At 39.5% G+C, this 18,110-nt stretch overlaps 1 protein-coding gene across 10 annotated transcripts in view; it reads left to right on the top strand.

Moving 5' to 3' along the window:
* Window positions 1-18,110, top strand: part of PPFIBP2 (PPFIA binding protein 2) — a 115,278-nt gene that overhangs the window by 36,332 nt on the left and 60,836 nt on the right. For all 10 annotated transcript variants that reach the window (XM_084521951.1, XM_084521953.1, XM_084521952.1 and 7 more), the window contains one exon: window positions 9,553-9,767. In XM_084521951.1, the coding sequence (XP_084378077.1) occupies window positions 9,553-9,767 (215 nt within the window). The remainder of the gene's footprint in view (window positions 1-9,552; window positions 9,768-18,110) is intronic.

The raw sequence follows: 18,110 nt of genomic DNA, 5'->3' as shown, positions 1-18,110 counted from the left end.
TTTATGGTGATTAACTGTGCTCCAGTAGTACACTAGGAAACCATTGTGTTGAGTTTTATATAAATATGATGACAAAAGATTCCCCTGTGTCCTGTTTACCACTGGGGGAGAAAAGAAGAGGGAAAAAAAAAAAAAAAAAAGAGAGAGAGAGAGATAAAAGAAAACTTTGACTTGCTTAAGACCATATAATTAATATTTTTGCAGGAACTCAAAACTGCACTCATTTTTCCTGAGTATCAATAAAATTCTAGTGGATGAACCATATTCTTCCCCTCTTCAGTTGCCTATACTAAAGCCAGATATAAACTCATTGCTGTTGAGGAGAGTTTACTGATAATTTGTAGTGTTCTGTTTGCACTGTGGCATCTCTTTTTTTGTATCAATCTGCAATAAGATCCAGGTTCTCACTGTCTGGTGGTAAAATTTAATGTACTTTGCAGCCTAATGATGTGAAGATTTAAACTAATGCAAAGAAATGTAAATATTTACTCCTACACAGTTTTAGTTCTGTTTTTCAGGGTGTGTTCTTGTCCTTCTGTTGAATGATACATATACTATTTAATATGAAACTATATGGAAAGTGAATAGGAGAAACAAGCCTATGATTCATTTGAATTTAAGCAGTAAAACAGGAAGCTTTTGAGCTAAGCTACTGAGTTGTCCCTTGCAAGTTCCTTGAATTTCTGCATTCACGTCACTCCTTTACCTAGTATAAAGTGTATTAGTTGTTGCCTTCAGAGGAATTCTTTATTTTTCCATTTCAGTCAGGAGAATGAAAGCAACTACAGTAGCAATTCATGGCAAGCCAGTTAAAAAAATAATAATAATATCACAAGGGAAGAGTATATGTATGCATTTGATGGTGGGAAGGGTTGTGTTCTCTTAGTGATTCACTGATATCTGTAAGTAGCTCCCATTCCAGACAAGGAGAGTTGCTCATGGGAGGGCTTCGTAGCTTTTGCTGAGAACTCTGGTCCCAATCCAGCAAGCATTTTTAAGTCGTGGTGTAATTGAACATATTTGTCATTGCAGTGACTTGAAGGTAATGGTTTTGATTGTCAAGAACTAGAATCTTCAGTATATCTCAGAATGAATACTCTGTATTCATTTCATGATGATTAAAAGAGAGAATAGAGAGAATGTGTTTTGTTTGTTTGCGTGTGTGCATGTGTTTCCCCAACTATATCAGACCCAGGTACATTCTTTTCTCATCAGCACCTACTTTTTAAAGTCTAAACATAAATCTCAAATAGTTCTGATTATTTTTTTAATATTTTTTTCCATGGATAATAATTCCAGTTGAAAGATTTAGAGTCATAAATGAAAGTATCTACTTTTCATAAATTTCAGTCTCTACTTCCTTCATTTAATTTAGTTGCTATTAATTAAAGATAGATTTTTCCTTCCCAGTTCTAATGGAACCAGTGCATTTAATAATTTACAGACAGTTCACTTGTAAGTTTGTTACATCTATATTCATTTAAACAAACAAACACTTTGCCATATTCATTATTATTAGCTAGGAAAACTTTGAAGTATCTGTATTGTCTTCTGTAGTTCCTAAAATCTTGTGCTATTTATGCTCAAAATGAAATCCCAGTCATAAATATGGAGTAAGTTGTAAGAAACACCAGCTTTTTTTATGTTGTTAGGTAATTCATGGAACGTGAGCTTTCCATAAATCACAGAATCACAGAATCACAGAATTTCCTAGGTTGGAAGAGACCTCAAGGTCATCGAGTCCAACCTCCAACCTAACGCTAACAGCCCTCCACTAAACCATATCCCTAAGCTCTACATCTAAACGTCTTTTGAAGACTTCCAAGGATGGTGACTCCACCACTTCCCTGGGCAGCCTGTTCCAGTGCCTCACAACCCTTTCAGTGAAGAAGTTCTTCCTAACATCTAGCCTAAAACTCCCCTGGCTCAACTTAAGCCCATTCCCCCTCATCCTGTCACCAGGCACGTGGGAGAACAGGCCAACCCCCACCTCGCTACAGCCTCCCTTGAGGTACCTAAAAAGAGCGATAAGGTCGCCCCTGAGCCTCCTCTTCTCCAGGCTGAACAAGCCCAGCTCCCTCAGCCGCTCCTCGTAGGACTTGTTCTCCAGGCCCCTCACCAGCTTCGTCGCCCTTCTCTGCACCCGCTCAAGCACCTCCATGTCCTTCTTGTAGCGAGGGGCCCAAAACTGAACACAGTACTCGAGGTGCGGCCTCACCAGAGCTGAGTACAGGGGGACGATCACCTCCCTAGCCCTGCTGGTCACGCTGTTCCTAATACAAGCCAGGATGCCGTTGGCCTTCTTGGCCACCTGAGCACACTGCTGGCTCATATTCAGCCGACTGTCCACCATCACTCCCAGGTCCTTCTCTGCCTGGCAGCTTTCCAACCATTCCTCTCCCAGCCTGTAGCTCTGCTTGGGGTTATTGCGCCCCAGGTGCAGGACCCGGCACTTGGCCTTGTTAAACTTCATGCAGTTGACCTCAGCCCATCGGTCCAGCCTATCCAGATCCTCCTGCAGAGCTTTCCTACCCTCAAGCAGATCGACACACGCACCTAACTTGGTGTCATCTGCGAACTTACTGAGGGTGCACTCGATGCCCTCGTCCAGATCATCGATGAAGATATTAAAGAGGACCGGCCCCAGCACCGAGCCCTGGGGGACGCCACTAGTGACCGGCCTCCAACTGGACTTGGCTCCATTCACCACGACTCTTTGGGCCCGGCTATCCAGCCAGTTTCTAACCCAACGAAGCGTGCGCCAGTCCAAGCCAAGAGCAGCCAGTTTCTTGAGGAGAATGCTGTGGGAGACGGTGTCAAAAGCCTTGCTGAAGTCAAGGTAGACCACATCCACAGCCTTTCCCTCATCCACCCAGCGCGTCACTCTGTCATAGAAGGAGATCAGGTTCGTCAGGCATGACCTGCCTTTCATAAAGCCATGCTGACTGGGCCTGATCGCCTGCTTCCCCTTCAAGTGCTGCATGATGACTCTCAGGAGGATCTGCTCCATGAGCTTCCCTGGCACTGAGGTCAAACTGACAGGCCTGTAGTTTCCTGGGTCTGCCCTCCGGCCCTTCTTGTAGATGGGCGTCACGTTTGCTAGCCGCCAGTCGATTGGGACCTCCCCCGATAGCCAGGACTGTTGATAAATGATGGACAGTGGCTTGGCCAGCTCCTCTGCCAGTTCCCTCAGTACCCTTGGGTGGATCCCATCTGGCCCCATCGACTTGTGCACATCTAAGTGCCGTAGTAGGTCACCAACCAGTTCTTCATGGATAATGAGGGCCACATCCTGCTCCCCATCCCCTTCCACCAGCTCAGGGTACTGGGTATCCAGAGAACATCCGGTATTGCCGCTAAAGACTGAGGCAAAGAAGGCATTGAGCACCTCCGCCTTTTCCTCATCTCTTGTAACTAAGTTTCCCCCCGCATCCAGTAAAGGATGGAGATTCTCCTTAGTCCTCCTTTTTGTGTTGATGTATTTATAGAAACGTTTTTTGTTATCTTTAACGGCAGTAGCCAGATTGAGCTCCAGATGAGCTTTGGCCTTCCTAATTTTGTCCCTGCACAGCCTCGCTACTTCTTTAAAGTCCTCCTTAGTGGCCTGCCCACTTTTCCAAAGCTTATAAACCCTCTTTTTCCTCCTAAGATCAAGCCACAATTCTCTGTTGAGCCAGGCCGGTCTTCTTCCCCGCCAGCTCGTCTTTGGGCACGTGGGAACAGACCGTTCCTGCGCCATTAAGACTTCCCTCTTGAAGAGCGCCCAGCCTTCCTGGACCCCTCTGCCCTTCAGAACCGCCTCCCAAGGGACTCCACCAACCAGTGTCCTGAGCAGCTCAAAGTCAGCCCTCCGAAAGTCCAATACAGCGGTTTTACTGGTCCCCTTCCTGGCCTCGCCAAGAATAGTGAACTCCACCATTGCGTGGTCACTCTGCCCTAGACAGCTCCCGACGATCACGTCCTCCACCAGTCCTTCTCTGTTTGTGAAGAGAAGGTCTAGCGGGGCACCTCCCCTGGTAGGCTCACTAACCAGCTGCGTCAGGAAGCTATCTTCCACGCTCTCCAGAAACCTCCTAGACTGCTTTCTCAGGGCTGTGTTGTGCTTCCAGGATATGTCAGGGAAGTTGAAGTCCCCCACGAGTACAAGAGCTGATGATTTTGCAACCTCTGTCAGCTGCCTGTAGAATTCCTCATCCGTCTCCTCATCCTGGTTCGGCGGTCTATAGCAGACCCCGACCAGGACACTAGCCTTGTTGTCCCTGCCGATCCTAACCCAAAGGGACTCGACCTTGTCATTCCCGACCTCGAGTTCTACAACCTCGAAAGACTCTCTAATATAGAGAGCCACACCACCACCCCTTCTATGCTGCCTGTCCCTTCTATAGAGCTTATAGCCAGGCATTGCAGCACTCCAGTCATGAGACTGGTCCCACCACGTCTCCGTGATGGCAACCAAGTCGTAGCCTGCCTGCCGCACGATGGCTTCCAGCTCCTCCTGTTTGTTACCCATGCTGCGTGCATTGGTGTAGATGCACTTCAGCTGGGCCATTGCCTTATCCTCCGGCCTTGCCATCGTTCCCCCTGGCACAGCCCCAACAATCCTAGCCTCAGCCCCATCCCCCTTCCTACCTAGTTTAAAGCCCTCTCAATGAGCCCTGCCAGTTCCTGGCCCAGGATCCTTTTTCCCCTAAAAGATAGGGACCCGTCTGCGGCCATCAGGCCAGGTGCTGAGTAAAGTGCCCCATGATCAAAAAACCCAAGATTTCTGCGTTGGCACCAGAAAGATAAGATTACTAAAAGATAAGATTATCTTTTATTTTTATTTGTTGCATTTCTTTTTGTTAGTAATGGACAGAAACACATTTCTTTCTTCTAGCTTTTTATTTCTTATTTCATGCAAAATTACATGGAGGAATTACAAATTACATTGAGGCAGGAAAAGAAAACTAACTAAAAACCTGAAAATTCTGAAGTTGATTTTTTCTTCAATCACTGGACATCAAGTTGTTGTTCTTTCCTGGTAAAAAGATATTGCCATCTCCCAAGTGTCCTTAAGAAATACTGGACTGACCTCAAGTTTCAACTCAAACCACAACTATGGAAATTCATTGTATATGCTTTACACATGGACTCAATTTTGGCGAGTTCTGTTGAGATGATAACCTTCTACCTCTATGTAAAGCAGTGGGACTTAGCGTCCTGACAGTCTGAATAGTCAGTTGAAGCTCTTAGGATAACTGAAGTATGCATATGGAGTGTGCCCAGGTTCAGGAAATCAGATAATGTAGAATTCCTTGCTGGCCCTGTCTGTGCTGCAGTGCTTGGAAATTTTTTTACGTTTATAGAAGTGAGTTTCTGAAGAACTTAAGTTTCGTAAGTTCTTTTGCTTATCAGGATTAAAGAGTGTGTGTGGATGTTTTTGTTTGTTTTTGTTTATTTTCTAGTGGTGTGATGAAGTCAAATAAAGGCATTTAGACTGCTGAGAGATGATGACAGAAGTATCATCCTCAAGAAAGTTGCACATAACTTGTATAAGTTGTACAAATTGTCTAACTACCTAACGTAATTAATTTAAACCCAGAACAATTGTTTAAAATCTGTACTTACCTTGAAGATCATGGTTTCTACTTTGTACCTGAAATACTGATAGTGGACCTGAAAGTTTGTTTGGATTTTAATTTGGATTGTATGGATTTTTGTTTGTTTCTCTCTTGTCTGTATCTGTTTAGTCTAGTCTGTATATAAAAAGCATTCATAAAAGTAACATAACCAACGCTATAGCAGAACGCTATACATCTGTGAGTAGAACTCAATTTGTTTCTTTCCCATTGTTTGACTCATTCCATACCTATTTTAAATTGCCGGCTCATTGAAGAGGTAGCTATAAAGGCTGTCTATGAAGTAACTTTGGATCCTGTCTGCTTTTCTGGTGTGAAAATTAATTGCTAAACAAAAAACCAGAAAATTTTAGTGTGGAATTTTTCAAATGGAAAAGTGAGAAAACTAAAAGTCCTAACATCAATAGCAAAGGAAAGCATACCCCTAAAAGTGGCATCAGTATTAAGACAATGCTGCATTTTAGTTTGTGTGTGCTTCTCTTTTGGAAAGTAAACAGTGAGACCCTTTGACCAAATTAAAAGATTTAAGAGGTTAAGTGATCCAAATGGCTCTTGCACACAATTTGCAAATCTGCTATATTTGTCGATAATATTAAACTGTGTTAGAAAGTCTTAGGTTAGATGTTAGGAAGAACTTCTTTACCGAAAGGGTTGTTAGGCATTGGAACAGGCTGCCCAGGGAAGTGGTGGAGTCACCATCCCTGGAAGTCTTTAAAAGACGTTTAGATGTAGAGCTTAGGGATATGGTTTAGTGGGGACTGTTAGTGTTAGGTCAGAGGTTGGACTCGATGATCTTGAGGTCTCTTCCAACCTAGAAATTCTGTGATTCTGTGAAAGTACATAAACAGGAAATACTAAGCTTCCATAGATAGCTGAGAGTATAGAAATGAACAAGTATCTTCAAGTGGCTAGAATACTCAAATCCAGCAAAATAGGTAATTGATCCTTTCCTCAAAAGGGAAAAAAAAATCAGGAAGACTAGATTGATTTAAGAGGTGAAACTGTCTTTTGTAGCACTGGATATTGAAGAAACTTTATCTTGGACATGGTCACAGATGGAACCTAAGATGAGATCTCGCAACTGAGGTATTAAACTCATAAGCAACACAAGTGAACAGAATTAAATGGGATAATCTGGGTTTGGAAATAGCTTACAGTATGTGAAAACAAGTGTATTGTTTTAAAACAAACAAACCAAACAACCTACAAAGCATTCCCTATTACTGAGCCTTGCAAAATTTCAGAAACTTCCAGGGATTGTTTTGCACAAACAATATAGAAATGATATAGTAGAATTAAAACCACACACTCTTCTGCATAGTTAATGACATGAAGAATTCTATCAGATCAATTAAAGCAGTGGTTGAAGAAGAACATCTGGTTAATACTATTTAGAGTTTTTTCCTAAAGCTTTTTGTAAAGTTAAGTGTTCACAAAATGACAGATAAAATATTCTCTTGGATTGAAAACTGACTGAAATGGCAAACAATATTGGGATTAAATGATCAATTAGCATTTTGGCTAAAAGCTAATGTAGGTATATTCAAGTGTACTAGGACCTGGAGTGTTAATGAGTTTGAGAGTTATATTCCGAAAATAATATGTCAGGCTCTATGTAAATACCATTAAGTTCATTGGGTTCAAACAGCCTGTATTGTCAGAATCAGAGTAAATAAATAACCATAACAGCCAAGCTAACACTGATTAATGCAAAATAACGTGTGATGAAGAGGGAAACTTGAATTAGTTGTACATCTGGGTTTCAAATTAAATACGTCAGCTCAAAAGAAAAGAACTTAGCAAAAAAAATTCAAAGCTCAGTGAAGACTTCAGTTCCTTTCATAACTACAGTCTAAGATGTAAGTGATGCTAAACAGAGGATTAAACTAACAATAGTATAGAGATTATTATAGTCACCTTGTATGGATCAATGACGGAGTGTTCTAATGAATACTATATGCTTTGTGGATCCAATATACATCTGTAAAGCATATTATAAAATGGAAGAATTAGGGGAAGAGAGTAAGAATGATCAAAAGCCTAGAAAATCTCCCATGAAGTCAAATAAGGGGAAAAATGGGATTGCCTATGCCAAAGAGAACAGGAATGAAGACATACGTGAGTACAATCTATTATGTACACAAGGCAATGAAGTGTAAATAACAAAAAAAAAAAAAAAAAAAAAAAAAGTAAAAAGTAAGGTAAAGAGAAGTTTTCCATCTGACTGGCTGTTAAACAAATGTTAAATTAAATCAAAGGTCTGAAATGCGGATTAGAACAAAGACAGCCCATTACAGAATCACAGAATCATCTAGGTTGGAAGAGACCTCAAAGATCACCTAGTCCAACCTCTGACCTAACACTAACCAGTCCTCCACTAAACCATATCACTGAGCTCTACATCTAAACGTCTTCTAAAGACCTCCAGGGATGGTGACTCAACCACTTCCCTGGGCAGCCCGTTCCAATGCCTCAAAACCCTTTCGGTAAAGAAGTTCTTCCTAATATCCAACCTAAACCTTCCCTGGCACAACTTTAGCCCATTCCCCCTCGTCCTGTCACCAGGCATATGGGAGGATAGACCAACACCCATCTCGCTACAGCCTCCCTTGAGGTACCTGTAGAGAGCAATAAAGTCACCGCTGAGCCTCCTTTTCTCCAGGCTGAACAATCCCAGCTCACTCAGCTGCTCCTCCTAAGACCCCTCACCAGCTTCGTTGCCCTCTGGACTCGCTCGAGCACCTCCATGTCCTTCTTGTAGCGAGGGGCCCAAAACTGAACACAGTACTCGAGGTGCAGCCTCACCAGAGCCAAGTACAGGGGGACGATCACCTCCCTAGCCCTGCTGGCCACACTGTTTCTTATGCAAGCCAGGATGCTGTTGGCCTTCTTGGCCACCTGAGCACACTGCTGGCTCATATTCAGCCGACTATCAACCATCACTCCCAGGTCCTTCTCTGCCAGGCAGCTCTCCAACCACTCATCTCCCAGCCTGTAGCTCTGCTTGGGGTTGTTGTGCCCCAGGTGCAGGACCCGGCACTTGGCCTTGTTGAACTTCATGCAGTTGACCTCAGCCCATCGGTGCAGCCTATCCAGATCCTCCTGCAGAGCCTTCCTACCCTCGAGCAGGTCGACACACGCACCTAACTTGGTGTCATCTGCGAACTTACTGAGGGTGCACTCGATGCACTCGTCCAGATCATCAATAAAGATATTAAAGAGAACTGAATTGAAGCAGATACTGAAGCAGGCACACACACACACAAAAGATATTAGAAGTTATTTATAGAATTACTTTAGAAATATAAAATAAATATATATTTATTGAGATATGTTTGCTGTTCTTATTGCTCTGGAGAAAAGAATGTTGCTGCTGAAGGTATGGCAGGGGGTATCTGTGTTTTAGAGTTTTTTTATGATTTGGAAAGCTAGTAAAGCTTGGTCAAGCATTTTTGTTGCTAACTTCTTTGGGTTTGTTCTCTGTGGAAAGTGTTTTAAACCTACCAAAGGTTACATGTTTTTCCACTTCTGATAATACAGTCTATTTTCATTTAAATTTCTTGTAAAAGGGCTATGTGAATCTTGACTTGTGTTGCTTGCGAAGCACTGCTCTGTGTGGAGATTTTAGTGTAGCTGAGAAGGTAGTGACATCTCATGGCAACCATAGAAAACTACAGGTGATTTGTAGTAAGGTTTTGGAGTTTGTAATTTAACAGACATTGCAAAGGCTGTCTAGGTTGCAATTCATTTTAAAATATGATTTTACATACCTCTCAAGTGCTCTTTATTTATCTAGTGACTATCTTGAGTATTTCTAAACATTAATGGAAATATTGATAATTACCAGCATTTGAAGTGTAAATGTTGTAGTGTGTACTAGCTATACATTTGTCACTTCTTTAAAATCAGACTCTCCTTTTTTCTCTTGGTTTAGGAACAAAGTCAGCTGCAGAGTATGCTAATGGTGCTTACGATATTGTGTCACCTGCTCCGTCAGTATACTTGGGCACATTTCAAATTTTACATCTCTTGGAAGATCTAAAGATGGCGTTAGAAATGTTAGAGGATCCACAAGAGAAAGAAGCATTGCGAAATCAAATTCCAGGGGCCACAGCAGTGTGTATAAGAGAGTGGTTTGAAGAGAATCTGGTGAGTAGTTATTTACAGCTTTTTGATTTTGTTTGAAACAGCATTAGATCAAGTATTTTGATACTTCAGTTATTTGTATAATGAGTGAAATCCACATTTTAAGAGAACTGCAGTGGATGGTAAGCAGTCATAGAAAGCTTGAGGGTATTACTGCTTTTTGAGATGGTTACTAAAGCAATGCAGAGGTGGGAGTATAAGAAGGTGATAGAGGACCTTATTTTGTGTGGGCAAGAGAAAAGACAGTAAAGACAAAGTTTTAGAAAAGTTTTTTTGGTTTTATTTGGGTTTTGTTCATCCTTTGCTGGAGGTAGAACACAAGTATATTTTATACAATTTTTTTCATTTTTAAACCACCAATTTGGAATAGATGACATTGTTTGATGAAAGGAGAAGTAGGAAAAATATGGATGATTCTCCTATCATTTCCTTACTACATTTCCATTGCCTTTAGCTATTGGTGTTTTAAATCTCCAAAGTACCTTGTACACCAGGCAGTGGTAGTAAACGTAGAAAGCATTAGCTTCTGTTTTTGAGACATTTATATTGGGATAGACAGGGAATAAACACTTGGCTATATTGGAAAAGATTTAAGGTTATCCATGTAAGGAGCAGATCTTCAGATAGACCATACAAGGAGAGACCCATTGGACATAAAGTCAGGGAAGCTAGCAGGGCCAACTGAAATACTCCTCACCAAGCCTGCTATTGCAAGTGAATGGTAGTTTCCTAAAGACAAGAAGCTACCTATCACTTTCTTAATTCTAGATGAATGGATTTTCTTCTGGCTTTGTCACTGCATGTTTCTCTTACACAATTGTGACTCTAGTTTTTGGTTCAGTGTTTACCATCTGCTATACGTACCTTATGCCTATTACTAAGCTAATCTTGTTGGACTGGTAGTTTCTTTTTGGACTTGTCAACTGGTTTGTTGACACTACCTACACAGTGCAGGTCTGTGGCTGGAAAATCCTGTTTCAGACTATATGAAAGAAAGGAATGAGAATTTGTTACCAGATTTGAAAGTGAGAGAGGTGGAAGCAAATGTTTAAATGTTTGGATTTACATGTACGCTATTAGATTTGGAGTCCAGATCCTCAGACCAGCTCCTACTACATTCCTGCCTTTGCAAAAATGTTTATGCCTTTTCAAAGCTTTGCAATCAGTAAAATATAATTTTAGTGCATGAAAGATACATTTTTAATATACATTTTAACTGCTCACACCGCAGTTGGTCCTGAACCTCTGGGTTGAAGAGTTTGAATCTGGTGGCCTGGCTTTTGGCTCCTTTGTTGCAGAAATATTAAGTTAGCTTTTCAGTTCTGTGAAGTAGGTAACACTTGATATTTTGGCAACTTTATTATTCTGTATAAGTGTATTTCTTCGTTTTCATGGGAAAGTTGCCAAGACAAAAACCTCAGTTCCCTCAGAGACTTGCAATTTATTGATGTCCTTAAAGTGTTGTCTAGCACATCAAAAGTAGTATTCGTACATGTATGATAAAGCAGTTGTGCAGTCTGGATTCAGAACCAACAAAGAATGGGAAAATTGATGGTATGGTGTATCTCTAGTGCAGTGTGTTGAGATGACTGTGCTCTTAAAATATTGTGAGCTGTTCTGTATTGACAAAATCTGCACTTATTCTAAAGACATTTACATGTATATGCATTTGTATGCATAGTAGCAGCAACATTTAATACAAAATTACTATTAATCTGTGAATTTTTATCTCCAGCTTCGAGTGTAAATTAGTCCTCTTTTATATATTTTAAAAATCCAAACCATTTGTAATCATGCACACAACTTCCATGGACTTCAGATATGTAAGAGCTTTTTCCATTGACAAGCAGTAGTTTAGACTGGAAATTAAGAAGAACTCTGATAAAATTCAGTTCAGTTCATTGAAATGAATTTTGTTTTTTAATTTCAAAGTTAATTCCCATTCCAAAAAATCCTTGCTAATAACTCAGAGCTGTGAAATGTAGTAAGTGATATGTGAAAAAGAATAGTCAACACAGTAAGCTATAGAGAATGAGAACTCTTTAGCTCAGTGAACCCATTCACATGGGAGGGTTCAAAATTCATAATCAGTACTGTTTATGAAATGTTGGAGTGTCACCAAAAAAAAAAAAAAAAAAAGCCCAATCCACATAGTTTAAATAAATCGGGATTGAAGGAGTTTGTTGATTTATTAAAGACGTGGTAACTAGAATTCAATGAACTATATACTTAGGATCAACATCCGCAATACAACAAATAAACTGGAATACTAGATAGTAACGAAATGTTAAGGACAGCTTCAGATTTATACGTTGAGTTCTGTAACTAATTAAAAAAAAATTAATCACGTACACATGCACACACAAATTCACAAGTACATGCACATATTTCTGTTCTCACAGGCAGTGTCGGTTACATGCTGGGTTTCCCTGTTAAAACATATCACCTATTGGACATGTGGGTGCTTTAGCTTTTATGTGTGAAAAAAGCCCAAGAAGTACCCCATAACCCATGCACTGGTCAGCAAGCACCAATGAGGTCATGCACATGGGTCCTCAGTTGTTGCAACTGCTAAGTGTCAGAATACCCAGCCTCCAACCGGGAGGTGCCTTGGCAGACATAGAGATGTTGCTGTGCTGCTGGGGTGACTTCAGTCAGAACCTGGTTTGATGCTGCCAGTTGCTTTGTTATTCTTATACCCTTTGTCCTTGTATTTTTCACACTTCTTTTTTACTTCTTTTTTTGAACTGACTCCCTCATTTCAAAAAGACGGTATGTAATTCCCTTATTATTGTCAATTTCAGCTGATGGCCATCTCCTCTTTAATGTGAGCAGTTTTGAGCAAACACATGTTTAGACGGTTTTGGGTGTTGCGCTCACTGTTTACACTCACATACCTATCTTAACAGTTGTCTTACACAGGGTATTTTTCCAAGTGTGGATGATACAAGCACCCCACATCGGAAAAAAATACTACTAATAATAATAAAAATAAAAATAAACTAAAAACCCCACCAGAAAACAGACATCTATTATATAGAATATGCCAGAGGCTCTCAAACAAAATTTGCAACTGTCTCTTCCAAGCATTCTCTTTGTAGTGAATTATTAGCCTTCATTTTAGAGATATAGATTTTTTAAGAGCTTTTATGGGTTAGGTTGGAAGGGGATTTTCTTTTGTGGGTGGTTCCACATGTGTTTATTTTTTGGGGGTCCATGCACCTTCTTTAGAAGCTCATACTGGTGGCTGCTGTAACATGTAGTGAATAAGCCACTGATTTTGGATAACACAGTAATTGCATTGATCCCAACATTATATGGGAATAGGGGAGGCCAAAAATATTCTCATTTTACCTTCACTGGGAATACTTTAGACACCAAAGATACAAATAACAATCTGACATCAATTTTAAAAGCAATAAACATCCTCCTTTCAAGGAAAGAATGTGTCATTTTATGGTCCTTCTTCACTTAAAAGCATGTTTAGAAATTGTATTAAAAATGCTTGCAGCTGCAATGCACAATCAAATATACAAACAAGAACATGTGCCTTATGGTGAACAAACTGAATTTGTGTTTTACTAGCTGACTTTTAGTTAAAAAGACAGAATGAGTTTGTGTCTGTAAAACTTCATCTTAAAGTACATCTATGTCTTTGTGACTGGGGAGGGAGCTACCTAAAATCATCACAGAACTTTTCTAAAATAATCACCAAACAAATCAAAATAATCCGCTTAATTAAAAATATGTGGGTCTATTAGCAGAAAGAGTATGATAGCATTTCTGGCTGCTTTTTTATGTCTTGCATCAGCTTTTTGCAGAGAGATAACATGGTTAGCTTTTTAGTGTTTTCATTACTATATAATTCAGGAGAAGCTCAGGTTGGACATCAGGAAAAACTCTTCACTGAGAGGGTTGCTGGGCACTGGAACAAGTTCCCCAGAGCAGTGGTCACAGCATCAAGCCTGACAGAGTTCAAGAAGCATTTGGGCAATGCTCTCAGACATAGGGTCTGATTTTTGGGTGATCCCGTGTAGAGCCAGGGCTGGACTCAGTGATCCTTGAGGGTCCCTTCCAACTCGGGATCTTTTATGAATCTATGATTCTCTGGTTGAAAGAACATTAATTTTTCTGTAAAGGGCTTATTAATGTAAGCTTTTAAAATTTTCAGAATTTGTTGTGTGGACAGAACTCTTCTCTTATCCTGAAGTAGAGTTGTTATTGAGAGAACGTAGCATGTAGTACTTTATCTGCAAATAAGAGAAAATAGGAAAAAAAAAAAAAAAAAAAAAAAAAAAAAAAGGATAAAGGAACTGAATCAAAGCATAATTTTTACAAAAATACTGGTTGCAAACCTTCCACCTTCAAGTCATATATTGGAAATACGGCTCCTTTTTGCCAGTAACTGAAACTACTGCCCTCTATTGGCTTTTCTGGGAAGCTGCAGAAAGGGAAGTCGGGGTTCAAGATTAGCTCTGTCTGAATAGTGTCAAACAGGTGCATTTGCTAGCTAGCATTTTGGTTTAAGCAGAAGTATGAAATGGAAAACCCAAATATTTTTGTGTGCTCCTTCATCATGAGCAATCATCAAAACCTAATTCAGCTCTGAAAGCTCTCTGACACAGAGCATAGCTGTCTACTGGGTCTGTTTGTGACGCTCAGCAGCGGTGGGTATTACAAGTAAGACAGCAAATGAATGAACCTTCTTAGTATTGTTTTTTTGTTTGGGTATTACCTGAGAACTACCATCTAGCTCAATTGTACAAGAAAGGAACAAATACTTTCTGCAGAAAAATGCTACTTGGCCTTATATTTCCAGTATCTTTGCAGCTTTCATAATTGCCACTTAGTGTGCTGAACTACACCTAACGTTTAAATAAATAAGGCTGTGGAGTTTAGCCTTTCCCTCAAATTTGAGACACACAGGCTTATTGCTGATCAGTCAGGAAGTTCCTGTGATGATTACAAACACTATCGGTGGTCTGACTAAGGTCTTACCTTCCCTTAGTGCTGTAGTTTGGTACCTTTATCAGACAGGAAATATCACCAAGTTGTGTTTGGGATTTGGTTGCTAGTTCTTAAACAATTCTGTTACATGTTTTGGTCTGTCTGCTATAGGTGTAAATACCAAAGGTTTGGGAAAATTCAGATCTGCCTCAGGTGTGAAAACTTCACACTTTGTATTTCCTGCCTGATGCTACCTTGCTTACTTCCTCTTTTGAGAGCATCTATTTTTTTTTTTTTTTTTAATGGAACTTTTGATAGTGATTTAGTGTTTCAGCTGGAGTTAGATTTTGTGCTTATCATCTACAAACCCTTACGAAAGAGGAAGAAGCACACATCATTTGTGGAACTAAATGTATACTTTTGGCTAAGGCTCTTTTTTGAGTTTCTGTGGTCTGGTACCTGTCAACATCAGATATTTAAGTTTACAGCATAGCTGGGCACAGTAACCTCACTGCAACTGATTTGAGATAGATGAAGTAGGTATGACAAAGTTAGCACTGAAGTTAGATAGACTATTACTACACATAATGGAATGAGGATATAACAGTTTCTGTAACTTTAGAAAAGCATGAATCTTTTAACAAAGCAAAAATAGAATAAAGCATCATTAATAGTACACTTTTAACTGCTCAAGAACTTTGTGTCTATACGTTGGTAATTTTTTTGGTCTTGAAAACTGAGGAAAAAAGACACAAAAAGATAATCATGGAGACTTGAAAGGACTATAATGGAAACTTTGTATAGAACAATTTTCTGTGTGGTTTCACTACTTCTTGTTAAATATTTTAGTACTACAGTACCACATGACATATCACAAAGCAGGTAGTAATTTCAACATTAAAAATTAATTGCTGCAGTAACAACTGACTGACAACTGACTGACTTGGTGAGCTAAGAAAGAATATATTTATAGACAGTTCCATTTCAGAACTCTAGATGAACGTCTATGCTGTTAATTCTTGTATTTATTTCTACATCTTTCTTGAACCCATTTATGAGTAAAGATGAACCATAATGTTCTTACAGCAGTCCTAAAATAATTTTAAACATGAGTGAAAGCCTCATTTCCATGATTGCAAAGCATGATCTTCCTTCCAATGGAATGTTTATATTCAATTTAAGCTGCTTCACTGTGTAGCTTTTTATACTGACCCTTAAAATGCTGGTTCTTGAAAACTCATTAGTATTCCCCTGCTTATGTTTTTGTTTGTTTGTTTGTTTGTTTTTTCTCAGAAGCTTAATTCCGAAAATCTTTCTAAATGTTCTAAATTTGAGGAAGCAGGAAGAGGAAAAGATAGGATGTAGTAGTAGAGGAACATGAAGTAATTTGACGAAATGATGTCATTTGCCTTAAGATACACGCTGTGCTTTGTCTCATTTCATGCTGTGTTTTTGCTGTGATAAAAACAGACTTGTTTGCAGGAGTAGGATAAATTTCTTAGACTTGATTGCCCTTTATTCATGATTAAGATTCAGAAGAGATTGTTTCCACTGTCTGTTAAAATCAGGGATGTCTTTCCTCCAGTGTGTTCACAGGGACTTAGATTAAAATAGTGAATCCTAGTTCATAATTCTGGCTTAGTGTAATTTATGGTGTAAAAACACATTTTAGGCATGTGTTAAAGTGCTCTGCTGAAACATAATCACTAGTCTCTTCACTTCTGTCTAGGACTCATTTTAGCGTTATCTGCCCAGAACGGAGGTGGAAAATGACTGCAAAACAGGGCACACAAATGCTTTTATAAAGATGGGATATAATAGTAACATCCTCTGCTAGTTTAAAAAAAAAATAAATCATACTTGCTTGCAAACCATTGTGGTTACAAGAAGTCCTTAAAAGCGCTGTATAAATATATAATTGGAATGTAAGATATTGCTGCTAAAAACAGAAGTATTAAATGTATGCATCAGTAGAACTTCTCAGTAACAGCTGAGTGGGAAGAGAATATGTTCTGAGCAATGCCAGTTAAAGCCAGTACATTTATCTCCTGGTAGATTTGACTGCAGGACTCATCTGTTGAGAGGCATGATGGAGCTATATATAACTGAATCTTCCCATTACCGAGTGGTATTAGCACATGTTAAATTGAAAATGTACCAGCAAAGCCTACTTGGGACAGTGTAGAAAAGCCATCATTCTGTATACATTCATATTTATTTTTGCCAGCTTGAAATATTGGATGGTTATGCCTTCTGAGCAGTAGTCCAAGTCATAATTTGAATGACCCAGTCCTCTGCTGTGCTCCAGCTCTTTTTCAATCACTTGATGACGCAAGGAAGCCCTGAACTGGAAGATATTGTCCTCTTAGAGTTCCCAAAGCATGTTATAGAAATTCACAGCACTCGGGAAGCAGCAGTGTCCTTCATATGTGCAGCTATTTATGCATACTAGAGAATGCCTTGGAGCCAGTGGAAAGGGGGGTGCACATGGCTCGCATGGAATTTATCTAAACCAGGATGATGTTTTTTATATATATATTTTTAACATTCCATCGTTGTCTGTGAGCCAGCCTCATGCTCTCTAAGAGTGACTGCTCTCCATAGTAGATGTTTAGCAGAGGTAGGAAAGTTTTCGCTGCACAAACTAAATTAAGATTAAAATAGCTTTGTAGTCAGTGGGGCTGGTTTAGGTCAATTTCTTAAAATGACATGGTGGGGTTAGTTTTCTGCAATTTCTTGCACCCGTGTAATGACCAAGAATACTGAACAAAGCCAACTTTTGATTGAAGTGATTAAACAGTGTTATGGCCATAGGCTTAGAGTGCTCATGGAAGAAAGGTGGTATTCCTGTTATTTTTATATGTTAAGTTTTCCAAGATTTCAAGGTAGCCTAATGACATATTATGAAGTTCAGCCCCTGGGGGCAATCATCACCTATGTGAGCTATGCATACGTTGATATTGTCAGAGGGATTAGAGATCTACTCTGTTGGAAGTCATGATTGTGTACAGAGATTGCATATTAGCCTTCAAAAGGATGAATGTGATTTATTCATATTATCTAGAACTCCATTTGTCTAGGACTCCTTTGGCTGCTGACTTCAGGGCCTTTGCACTAAGCAGCTGAGTATCGTGTTTGCCTTTTCTTTTGTGTCTAACGTTATGGATGGCGAATGTTTTACATTTCATATTACATTGTCATTTAATTTCCAGCTGCATTGTTTTTCATCATTTGAAATATGATACACTGCGTTAATTTAACAAATATTAACATATAAATGTAAATGCTATGAGGTACCTAATGTTTTAAGTGTAGCTAGAGGTAACATCTGAAAATGCTTTCCATCAAAAAATTAAGAGGATTGGTAAGAGACAATTATTTAACTAAACAATTGTGATA

Source organism: Aythya ferina (genome assembly GCF_964211825.1).
Source record: "Aythya ferina genome assembly, chromosome: 5".
NCBI classification, from domain to species: domain Eukaryota; kingdom Metazoa; phylum Chordata; class Aves; order Anseriformes; family Anatidae; genus Aythya; species Aythya ferina.
Note: the sequence above shows the minus strand (reverse complement) of the source record. Positions and strands in the feature narration are given on the sequence as shown.